At 49.0% G+C, this 12,882-nt stretch overlaps 1 protein-coding gene across 1 annotated transcript; it reads left to right on the top strand.

The window, feature by feature from the left end:
• The first annotated feature begins 2,015 nt into the window (after positions 1 to 2,015).
• On the top strand, positions 2,016 to 6,231 carry LOC132451138 (uncharacterized). The gene is made up of 2 exons (XM_060043456.1): positions 2,016 to 2,425; positions 3,449 to 6,231. Exon 2 carries the CDS (start codon positions 3,456 to 3,458, stop codon positions 5,262 to 5,264), a length of 1,809 nt encoding a protein of 602 aa, XP_059899439.1. The 5' UTR covers positions 2,016 to 2,425; positions 3,449 to 3,455; the 3' UTR covers positions 5,265 to 6,231.
• The last annotated feature ends 6,651 nt before the right edge of the window (positions 6,232 to 12,882 follow it).

A 12,882-nucleotide genomic window follows, 5' to 3' on the forward strand; every position in this document is an offset into this window, starting at 1 on the left:
GAAGAATGGAATTTCAAAACTCCCTTTAGTGTTTCAACGGACATCAACCGTCTGATCCTGATTGGCTCGTCTTCCAAAACGCCCCTCTGGGAAGTCCTGTCAAGATCAGACCGCCGAGGAGACGGACGAGATGGGAGCCAAGGAAAACTAGAACCACACCAGGAGAAGAACCTAGCCAACCTGGAGAGAGAGACGAGTTGGGAACCAGGATAAACTAGAACCACCAGGAGAGAGACGATTGATAGAACCTAGCCAAACCAGGTGACAGACAATAAGAACCCAGGAGAAGATAGAAACACCAGGAGAGAGATGAGAAGAACCCAAGAGAAACTAGAACCTAGCCCAACCAGTAGACCGACGAGATGATAGAACCTAGCCAAACCAGGAGACAGATGATAAGAACCCAGGAGAAGATATAACCTAGCCAAACCAGGAGACAGATGGTATGGGAACCAGGAGACACTATAACCACCAGGAAACAGACCGGAAGAACCCAGGAGAAGATAGAACCTAGCAAACACAGGAGACAGACGAGACAAACCAGGAGGAACTAGAACTTTGCCAAACTAGGAGACAGACCCGAAGAACCCAGGAGAAGATAGAACCAAACCAGGAGAAAGATGTGATGGGAACCAGGAGAAGATAGAAGCAAGAACCGAACCAGGAGACAGACGAGAAGAACCCAGGAGAAGATAAGAACCAAACCAGGAGACAGACGAGAAGAACCCAGGAGAAGACAGAACCAAACCAGGAGACAGACGAGATGATAAAACCTAGCAAAAACCAAGTGACAGGCGAGATGGGAACTCAGGAGACCCTAGAACCACCAGACCCGTAGAACACAGGAGACGCTGTGACCCAGAACCAAACCATGAGACCGAGGACTGGAGCAGAACCCAGGAGGAGATGGAACCTAGCCAAACCAGCGATCGGGAACAAAAAAAACCAACATTCATATGATTTCACCCACCCCATTCCATCCTGACAACCTCCTCCTACTCTTGCTACTTCTGTGGAGGTTATTATGGTCTGGCACGCAGCAGCTTTCTCCATGCCCAGCGTTTGGGAGTGTGTGGTGCAAAGCACAGGATCCTGACAAATAACTACTTCTCCTTCTCTTATTTAAGTACATACAGTATAAGTGGATATCATAGGTATTTTCACGCTTATACTTGAGACGTAAATGGTGGACTGCATTTATAAAGCGTTTTCTAACCAGTGGCCACGCTTTATAATTATCGTCTGGCATTCACCCATTCATTCACACGTTCACACACCGACAGCGGTGTCAGTCAAGCAAGGTGACAGCCAGCTCGTCGGGAGCAGTCAGGGTGAGATGTCCTCGCTCTAGGACACCTCAACACTCTTGCTTGCAGGAGCCGGGGCTTGAACTAGCAACCGTTATTTTGGGAGCATGAATTATAGGAAAAGTTAAGGATTGCAAAATACTGTATGAAGCAACACATTGAAAACTGCATTAAGGGTAGTCACCATATTTGTCAGTGTTTTTCCATTAAAGGTATTCCAGTATTTAATTATATCTATCGAATTCATCAAAATTTATTCCCAGATTAAACACCTGCCAGTTTGCCTCAGTGACGTCTCATTAATTTGGTAAACAAGCGTTTTGGCATCTAGTGCAACAAAGGCTCTAGTGCTGACACACACACACACACACACACACACACACACACACACACACACACACACACACACACACACACACACACACACACACACACACACACACACACACACACACACACACACTGCAGTGATACCTGTGAAGTATCTAGCATGATATGTCATCAAAATGGTAACATTCATTAAACTATAAAATCGTCAACAGCAGCCATGTGTATGCAGAAATAAAAACGCTATTTTCCACTTCACGTTGGCCCAGCGGAGCTTCCGTACTGAATAGTACACGATGGGCAGCGTTGCCAGATTGGGCCAGATTTGCGCTGCAATTCCTAGTTTTATGGAACGGCGCGCTACAGATAGGGTTGCCAGATTGGGTGGGAAATATGTCCCAATCTGGCAACACTGACGTTGGGCTTACAGGAAGCGTCCAAACAAAAGGAAAACAGCGCAGTTTTCCACCAGTTTCTCCACCAAAAATGCGTTTAAGATCCTAAAATCGTGCGGGAAACACTCTACTAAAAAGGGATTTCACGGGTTTGAAACCCCAGATGTCTTGATGAGCGGTGGAAAAATCGCTGAGCGCACTTGTGGTTGGGTTAATGTGTGTTTGGTTTGATGCCCATCGGCGGCTCTCTGCCCATCCATCAGCCGTGCTCTGGTCCACCTTAACGGGGATCTAGAGCTATACACCCTCGAGTCGTACGGACGACACGCCCATAACGCCTTATCCCTCACCAGGGTGTCTGTAGTCCCAGAAGAGGAGGGGTGCGGATCTCTAGAGGTAGGTGTGGGATCTCATAGCTGCTGTGTTGTTGTTGTGATGGCTTGGCTGACTGCTGGGGATCTGGTCGTGCTCTGTTATACAGTACTTTCACAGCAGGCTTGATGCAGGCTTGTCCAGCTCTACTCTTCCACCTGAACGATGTGTGTTTATGATGCAAATTGTCCTGAAGCAAATCTGTCTCCCCCAAGGCGTATCCATAACACCCACAACTATGTGTGTGTGTGTGTGTGTGTGTGTGTGTGTGTGTGTGTGTGTGTGTGTGTGTGTGGATGAAACCAAAAGGCACGGTATACATTAATGGTGGAAACGCACACACACACACACACACACACACACACACACACACACACACACACACACACACACATACACACAGCAATACTGGTGGGTTTAAACTCTTATTAGTTCTAGGCAAACTCTTCAGGCCATCAATAATACATAAGTTCATAATTAAATAAACTGGAGTAGTATTGGTGCAACAACTGTCCTTACCGACCCCTTCCACTTCAAAAATGCGCCCTTTAATAAAACTGATTGTTCAGGTTCTAACAGCAATCAGCTACTTACATTTACATTTAGGGCGTTAAGCAGACGTTTTTATCCAAAGCGACTCAATAAGTACATTTGTCAGAAGAAAGAAGAAACAACAATATACTGTATCTCTGTCGGTGCAGTTAGGATGTTCATAGAAACAAGTGCCAAGCACTAACAATCGCTAGGTTAACCCATTCCCCGTATACAACAAAGACAGGTAGGATAAGATGCTGCACGATGCCAAGGACTATCTTTCAGTGCAAGGACGTACGGCATACAATAAGTGTGTAAGAGGGGGGTGGGGGGGTGGGGGGGCTTTGTGATTTACAGTCCTTTTAGAACAGCTTGCAGGCGTTGTGAGGCACGACGTTGATTGTCTTGGACGCAAGCGTCTACATGTATAACATAAAGGACTACATAGTAATAACAAAACACGTAAACACGAATCCTAACAACAACCACGCTGTTCCCGATTGGTCCCCGCAGAGGCAGGATGCCTCGGCTGCAGTCGGGCGTGTGGAAGCACTTCACCCCCGCCATCAAGGACGGCCGGGAGACCTACATGTGCAACTACTGCTCCAAGACCAACTCCAAGAACGCCACCAAGATGCAGATGCACCTGGACAAGTGCAAGGAGTACTCGGTGTTCTCCCAGCAGTCGCCGGGGCCCGACGGCAGCTCGTCGGCCTCCATCCCCGTCCCGTCCTCCTCCTTCCTGCCCTCGTCCACGCCGGGCGGCGGCGGCCAGTTCCTCATCGACTCGGTGGACCAGGGCAGCCAGGCCTTCGCCGACGAGTGCCTGGCCCGCGCCGTGTACGCCACGGGCTCGCCGCTCTCGCTCACGGACGACGTGTACTGGCGGCGCTTCTTCGGCGTGCTGCGGCCGGCGTACTGCCCGCCCACGCGGCAGGCCCTGTCGCTGCACCTGCTGGACTGCGAGTACGAGCGCGTGCAGGGCCAGGTGCACCGCGCCATCGGCAAGGCGGACTGCGTGGCGGTGGTGAGCGGCGGCTGGGCCGTGGCGGGCGGCGCCGCCGTCCGCTACGTGGTCTCCACGCCGCTGCCGCTCTTCTACAAGAGCGAGGCGCGCGAGGAGCGCGCGAGCATCGGCGAGGCGCTGAAGGCGGTGATCGGCGAGGTGGGGCCGCAGCGCGTCTTCGCCGTGGTGACGGACGACGCCCCCGACATGGCGGCGGCGTGGGCGCAGGTGGAGGAGGCCTTCCCCCACGTGTCGGCGGTGGGCTGCACGGCGTTCGGCCTCCGCCGGCTCTTCGACGAGGTGGCGGCGCAGCCGTCGCTGAGGGCGCTGGGGCAGCGGGCGGAGCAGGTGGCGCGCTACGTCCGCGAGCGGCCGGCGCTCGCCGAGACGTTCCGCCACTGGCAGAGCTCCAAGATAAGGGGCGGGGCCGCGGCGCTGCTCTCGGCGCCCCCGGCGGCGGCGGCGTGCCCCGGGGCCGACTGGACGGGCGCGCTTGGCGTGTTCGACGGGCTGCTGGAGGGCCAGGCCACGCTGCAGGAGATGGCGCTCTCGCCGACGCTGGACGTGGAGGCGGCGGTGCGGTCCTCGCTGCAGGACGCCGCCTTCTGGAAGGGCGTGGCCAGCAGCCGCAACCTGCTGTCGCTGGTGGGGAACCACATCGAGCACGCGCGGCGGGAGGACGCCGTGCTCTCGGGCGTGGTGGAGACCTTCGGCCAGCTGCGCTACCACCTGGGCGCCGCGCTGCCCGGCTCGGCGCTGCACGGCGGCGAGCAGAAGGCGGTGGCGGCCGCGCTGGACCGCTGCCAGGCGTTCTGCGTCAAGCCCATCCACGCCGCCGCCTACATGCTGGACCCCAAGCACGTGGGCCAGCAGACGCTGTCGGGCGAGCAGATCAACTCGGCCTACTTTGTCATCTCCAACATCTCGCACCACCTCCACCTGGACCAGGGCAAGGTGCTGGCCAGCTTCGCCCGCTTCTCGGCCAAGGAGGGGCTGTGGAAGGGCGGGGGCATCTGGAGCTCCTGCCAGCACGTGTCGCCCTCCACCTGGTGGAAGGGGCTGTGCTCGTCGGAGCCGCTGTCGGCGGTGGCGTCGGCCATCCTCCAGATCCCGCCCACCACGGCGGCGTGCCAGGCGCTGGACGCGCGGCTGGCGGAGGCCAAGGCGCGGGGGGGCGGGGCCGGGGGCGTGGCGGCGGAGCGGCTGGAGCGGCTGGTGGCGGTGCAGACGAACCTCCGCGTGCTGGAGCCCAGCGAGCACGACTTCGCCTCGCCGGAGAGCGAGGAGGAGGTGAAGGTGTCCTTCGAGTCGGAGACGCAGTAGGACTGGTTTCGGGGGGGGGGCGGGTTTGGCGCGGGACGGGGGCTGTGATGCGTCGGACGCCTGGTTCGACCAGCGAAGGTTAACTTTGTAAGTTATGGGGAGGGGGAAAGATTACGTCACTGTGAGCGTTGGAAGACATTTTGGCCCCGAGACTCAGAGTCAAGATGTGTTCCTGACAGTTTCCTAACGAGGAACAGATCGGGAAATTAACAGAGGAGGATATTGTGAAGAATAATATTTTGGAGTCAATTTGTTAATTGGCTCGTACAGAACGATCAGGACCAAGATTGATTGACCGACGCGAACGACCCACCTCATGCTTATACTTCCATGGAAACAGCCAAACGGTGCCAAACAAACGTTTGACGATATATTATCATTGCGGGTTGCGTTGAAGTCAAACGGGAGAAAACACAACTCCTTTCTAGAGTTTAGATTTTGCTCGTCCTACAAGGCAAGAGAATAAAGTGTATGGATATTAATTGTATAGTATGGTTTTTATCATGGAGGTGACAGGTTACCTGATGTTTGTCTGTGTTTTAAAGTGTTAAAATCATGTTTTTTTTCAACAACACCAGAGTTATGCTTTAATGCCTAGTTGCCTTTTCTTCCTCTATTTACTAACGGTATCCTATATCATTAGCATAGGTAAGTCTCAGCCAATGATTTCTAATATACACACACAGAATCTATTTCTTTATATTCGGAGAAGCGAAATTCATTGGGAGAAATTGTTGGCTAACCAGAATCATTTCTTGTTTGTTTTAAACTGTGACTGTAAATATGTTACCTGTTTGTTTTTTTAAATCAGGCCTTGGTCTGTTTTAGAGGAGTGAGAATAGTTTCTGATGATTACAAGAATACTACAAATCTATATATTGGCTTTTGGAAATGTCTAAACCTGATTTGATTTTAATGGTTTTAAATTATGTTTGTATCTGCAAGATGATAAAATCCAACAACTTGATTCCTTTGCAATGTTTTTAATATACAATGTTTATCGATAAATCAGATGATTAAATTCCATTTATCACTCGACTTGGCAGAAATATAGTATAATAAACGTAAGTGCACAATTCCATGAAAATATAAAACGTTAACTTAGAACGAGTGCGGACCAAGGCATTAGCTACATAGTGAGCGGCCGCCATCTTTCTACAGTAGCCCATAACGGACAACCTGCGCTAGAGGGGACTTGTCGAGTTGTCGCTACTTGTATGCAATGACCTCTTCTTTTACATACTAAATAACAAAATGCACTTTCTAAATCTAGCAAGGGACCTCCTTCATTTGGTCGTAACCTGCAACCTCACACCTAACTGCCACTAAATCTTACACACTACACCTTTAATAAAAGACGGGGCATTTTTTTTTACTCAAGAATGATTTGGAAATGATTTCGTCCTAGTAGAATATTAAAAGTTAAATATATCATAAAAAAATCCTACAATTATGAAGTAAAAAGGTACTATATTCTGCTGAATGTCAATTTGAGTTTGCGGTGTGCTGTCGGGTATTTTGCTCGGTAGCGTCCACAGCTGTGAGGGCGGTAATTGGAACGCAGCCCTGCTTGGTGCGTTTGCAGAAGAAAGAATAAAAACTGAAACGGAGCCTTTGAAAGACGTGCGGCGTCCGAGGCAGATGGCGACGCGTCGGCCGGGGATTTGAAACGACGCCGTTCGGTGCTTCAGTCGCACTGAAAACCAGCCAGAGGACGGGCGGAACGGGAGAGGGAAAAGGAAAGGCAAGGTTGCATCGCTGTTTCGTCAGTCTCGTTTTATGTGCGGCGGTGGTGTCGGAGCTGTTTCATCCGATGCTGCTCAGGCTGTAAAGGCAGCACGCTTTGGGCCGTGTCTCATCGCTGCAATGTAATTGAACGTGTTAGCAGTTTAAATGTCTAGTTTAACTCGCTCCAAGTGTGTGGGTCTTCCTCTCCCTAAACTGGAAAAGATGCAATTAATTATTACAATTCTTCAACAGAATAAAGTTTCAACAGAGTTTAAGAGTTGTTTACATCGTCACAGAATTTGATATAGACATGAATATGATATGAAATAACCCAACGTAAACAGCGCTGTTACATTGAATATGAATATTACATTTAACTAATTGAGAATAGCAAACTCAAGTTCACTTGAGAAGATACTGGGCAGAGACAGAGATGCTGTTGATGAAACCGGCTCATGGGTAATGTAGGCCATCACTCTGAGTTTACATTTTTAGTTGTAGGCCTACTTTTTTTCATTTCACAGTCCATTCTCTCTTTTTCCCTCCAACTCGTGACAGACCACATCTCTGGAGTTTTCCAAGATATTCATCTACAGCGCTCTGACCGTCGCTATACCACTGTAATGTTTTTTCTCAAATATGTCGGATATTATATATCACACAACTTTAAACAGTGGTGAACATTCAACAGAAGACATGTCCAATCTCAATGTCCTGTGTACACCAGTGGAGACAAAGTGCTCCTCACATTCCATCCCTCTACCGAACCCTTCAGCCCACAGAAGCTCAGATGCACACACACTTTCTCAGTCTAGGGCTGTGGGCCGTCTGCAACTGGTTGCGATGGTAAGTCTCTCCTGTCGGTATCTTGATTGGGAGAAAGATTTTGCATCCCGTCGTGATCTTGTTATTTAACAATGCTGTACACTAAATTTCCTTTCCCTTTCTCAAAGACGCTTATCGTTTCTGCGATCCGACATTTGTTGAAGTCTGGGGAAAGCACACTTAAATCTGTTATTGGCATCTTCGATCTGACATTTGCCAAAGTTATCGGAAGAAGTGCTAAAGTTTGATATCGGCATCGGTGATCCGTCATTTTCAAAACTTAAAGGAAGACGTGCAAAAATTCAATGTCGGCTTCCATGAACCAACATTTGCCAAAGATCCGATTTTTTCATCTGCGCTCCAATGTTTTGATGAAATCGTATATTAGCAACTGCGAGCTGACATTTGCCAAAGTTTGTGAAGAAAAACCAACAGATGAGAAATTAGCATCTTCAATCCAAGGTCTGACCTTAAACGGAAGTTCTGGTAAATAACACACCACTTTGTAGCATCTGCGATCGGACGTTTGCCAAAGTTTGCGGAAGATGAATCAGTTAATGACCCATTAGGTTTTATCGGCCGCTGTTCTCTGGGCTGCGGCGGCGACACACTGTAGTCAGACGACAAGGGGGAGTGATGCTTTATGGAGCGGCCACCGGTAATTCAAATCAAGATGAAGTCTGGCGTGATTACGATGTAATGCAATCAGACGGATCCGCGGAGGATATGATCTGGCGCCCGTTCCACCGTCACTCTACCCTGGACGACGGATGATGTGTCGGCGTTCTAGCACATATTGATAGCTGGCATTGTGTGTGTGTGTGTGTGTGTGTGTGTGTGTGTGTGTGTGTGTGTGTGTGTGTTGAGAAAGAGCAGGAGGAAAAGACAGATCGGGTGTGCTTTGCCTCCACACAAAAAACAAACACGAAATGTAGTTACACTGTGGATGTTGGCACAGAAAACCAATGGAAATCCATCTTCTGGCAGGCCAGCAGTGCTCTGTGTGTGTGTGCATGTGTGTGTGTGTGTGTGTGTGTGTGTGTGTGTGTGTGTGTGTGTGTGTGTGTGTGTGTGTGTGTGTGTGTGTGTGTGTGTGTGTGTGTGTAAACGAATGCCTAGGGATCAGAACTACACAATAAGAGTCCTTGCTAGTCCCTTATCCCTGAATAGAGGGGCATAAAATAGAAAGGGCTGACCTTGACTCGGGGAAGGGACTGGCAGACAAGCGAATGGCCCTACTCCTTGCTAGTCTCTGCAGTCATAAATGCACATGCTCAACCCGCAACCCTTTATGTTTTCTAGTTGTCATCCTTACTAATTAAGTCATGGAAGAAGGCACTTGTCACGGCCCCCTCACTATGTGTTCCTGCTCTATAAATAATCGGTTATTCACCGAGCGTCCAACTAAGTGTGTTCTCAAACTACGAAGAGAATCACATTAATATGCTACACCGGGACACGGCTGTCTGTTTATTCTCCTTGGCTGGGTCCTTCCACGATTGCGCTGATTCCTGCAGTCTGGCCTTGCTTGGAAGTCTGAAAGTTGTATTAATAGAAGACACGTCTGCCTATTCAGCAGCGATCGCCCTCCTAGCCAGGGATCCCTGCTGAGTTCTTCGTCTGGGTTTTGAGGTTTTGCTCCATGTTTTTTTTAGAGCAGTGGTTCTCAAATGGGGGTACGTGAACCCCTAGGGGTACTTTGGATTACTGCAGGGTGTGCTGAAAAAAGATTCAATTCTGAAAGCTAGACATAAGACAAAAGAAAGTGGTTCAAGCATAAATCTGACAAGGAGAAAGGAAAATAATCACTAAATTGTGAGTATTGGAACTTTATAAATTTTTGGGGGTTTGTGAGGACTTTGAGGCTGTAGCTGACCGAGGCTAACAGTCTAGCTCGACAAGGTTTTTAACTCGTCAACACTGCCAGGGTTAGGGGTTGGATTCCCCACTGAACAGGAGTGAGTGTGTATGTTAATGTTCACGCTCACGGTGTTGTTAGATGGTTTGGATCAAAGGTGTCCACCAAAGGGCGTTAATATTACACGCATGAGTTTGGTTAGACCATCATCGCTAACATTAGGCCTCTCATATAACAGCAATTTCCCAGAAACCAGTATCTTAGGCAAATCATTTCAATCTCCCAACCTGGGACTAATAAACTACACCCTGCCTTATTTAAACAGTGTTCGTCTGTCACGTTCTAACTCTCATACTCATACTCTCTCGCTCATACTCAAATGCGATGTGAACTCCTCCACGCCGAAATTGCCCTGAAATATACATAAATACATAGAAAGTAAATTAAAACGAAAGGAAGCAGATGGTGTCAGTGCGTCTGTGTCTATGTGACGGTGTACCAGGGAGACTGCACTGGCGTGGTTGTGAGAAGATGGGAGGATTTGCGTAGTAAAATATGTAAAGTAACCCGTGAAGCGTGGAGATTGCGGCGGCGGCGGCGGCCTACCGTGGCACGTCCTGTTCCTGCTGCGCTCAGCGACTCCCTAATGCGTTTGTAATTACCTTCTTACACAGCCGACTCATAATTAGTTGATTGTTGCGTACTTCTTCTCCCTCTGTCACGCTAAGTCGTCCCTCAGCTCTGCCAGGCTAGCCGGGCTCGCCTGTAATTTGGGTCGTTCTGGTGAGAAGAACCCGAGTGATATTAGTTCAGCCGCAGGAGTACGTGATTATGGTGATTCCATGTACTTTCATGTCGTCACGGATTGGATTATAGTTTTTTTGGGCCGATTCCACAAATGGTGAATTTGAAACACGTTTGGGTTATTAGTCTTGGGCCGCTGTTCCGACTTTACTGTTTGTTATTTCGTACAGAGAGAGAGTCTGAATCCAGGTACATGTCATTAAGGTGCAGGTTTGAGTCGGGCATCTTGCTCTGGGTTGGCTGAGGACATCGAGCATCGAACCCAGAACATTTTGGCAGAAAGTGGAACAACCTAACTTGACAACCCTGCCCTGCTCCAGCTCATGATACACATGAGGGTTTCTTTCTTCAGTGGATTGAAGACGCAGCAACAAGCCAAACTGAAAACATTTACTTACATTTATTACCCCCTTGCAGATTTTTTTGGACCAAAGTTTAGCGCAGTTGTGTTTATTGGTTTGTGCGTTGCCAGTTGCTACCGGTGTGGTGTGGTGTTTTGCTTGGAGCGGGTACACGATGAGACGCAGTTGGCCCTGGCTTCGACAGTTATTTCCTCAGTAAATACTAGCTTCTCTCGCTTCACCTTGCAGAGCCAAGAAAGGCCTTTTGGGAGCAGACCCAGCCGAAATTACACTCTGTCGGGCCAGGACGGTCTGTGGTGGTTAAGGATGTTCCCTTCACAGGCCAGAGGTCCTTGGCTCGAACACCCCAATATTCACCGTTTACATGAGGCCATCGCATCCCCAGCCCTCGAGCAAAGCACCTTAACCCCAATCTGCTCTTTAATGAAATGTATCTAAAAACCAGTCGCTTTGGTAAAAAGCGGAATGCTAAAATACAAACGGTTTCGATTTCCTAGAACATTATCTACCGCTCTGAGCCATCTGCCACTACGAGATATGAGAAGGAGGATTCAGGGAAGGAAAGAGGAGCACTTCTGGTTGAGAGACTGAGGTTCCTATGGAAGGTAGTGGAAGAACGTTCTAGGGGAAAGGACGTGATCTGTCTGGGGTGGGATGACTCACTGGGCTCAGCTGTGAAAACAAACCAGTACCAGAGCTCTCCCTGCACTATGCTAGTGGGAGACTGGGGAGCCAGACTGGGGAACCAACACGAAACCGCCTTCCATGCCTCCCACAGAGAGGGGAAGTCATGGTCATACCCAAGATGCTTATTTAAGCCCTGGCGAGGGACAAGAAAAACGTACATAAGTGGCTATGATGTCATTGTTCATTTTTAGGTGGAGGTTACATAGGCCTCGGTTGGACGAGCTTGTATTCAAAAAAACGATTGCCGTCATTTATCCTCGTGGTCTCTCGCCCTCCCCTCGCCACTCTCTCTCTCTCTTCCCATCCTCGGGCTCTTGAGCAATATGTATGGGGCAACTCCCTCTGTTCTTGCTCTATGTCTCTCTCTCACTGTCTCTCTCTCTCTCTCTCCCATGAAAATAGAAGGCAAGTCACAGAGTCCCATTGTTTCAGCTAACGAGATGGAAAGCGAGGGCGAGAGAGAAAGGGATTGTACCGCTCTGGCACTCTCTCTCCTCCGGCACGAGAAGATCGCGCTGAGCTAAATCGCGGGCCGCCATAACGTCAAGCACATGTGGCTGGGCTGTATTTTATCTCTCTCACTGTGTGTGAGCCCGCCAGGGAGATCTGTGAGCGGGCAGACCGAAAAACACTCTCTGGCACAGGAAACCCTCTGAAGAAACATCTGATCTGGTTTTGGTTTGAAAACCATTTATTTTCTGTTAATGGGAGTCACTCTTTGTTCACAGACGGCTTTGGTTGTTTGTCTGCAGGCCCCAGAATGAAAATGGGGTTGGTTTTATAAGCCAGCTACAGCGTTATATATACAGTATATATATATATATATATATATATATATATATATATATATATATATATAGTAATAAAGAGCGAGGGTCTGCTTTTATGGGGCCATAAGGGGAATCTGCATGGACATATTTGTTCTCTCCTTTCGAGAATACACTGTTGTTCATGTTGAAGCCTGGTTTCCATGGTTACCATACAGGCTCTCATCCATCGCCGTATACACGTGTGACCCATGCTAAGGCATGTTGTTCTAGGTGTGTGTGTGTGTGTGTGTGTGTGTGTGTGTGTCAGGTGTGTGTGAGTGTGTGAATGGATGTTTATAGTGAGTAGGAGCACATATGTTAGTGCACTTACATGCATGTGTTGATATTGAATTTGTGTGTGTGTGTGTGTGTGTGTGTGTGAGAGAGTTTGTGTGTGTGAATGGAAGTCAAAGAAAAGTGCCAGCATATGTGTTTGTGTGAGTTAATATGTGTTTGTGTGAGTTAACATGTGTCAACATGTGGTTCCAATGTGTGTGTGTGTGTGTTTGCGTGTGTGTGTGAAGAGAAGTTTGAGTTACATGTGC

The sequence above is a fragment of the Gadus macrocephalus genome, chromosome 22, assembly GCF_031168955.1.
Source record: "Gadus macrocephalus chromosome 22, ASM3116895v1".
In the NCBI taxonomy this organism is placed as follows: domain Eukaryota; kingdom Metazoa; phylum Chordata; class Actinopteri; order Gadiformes; family Gadidae; genus Gadus; species Gadus macrocephalus.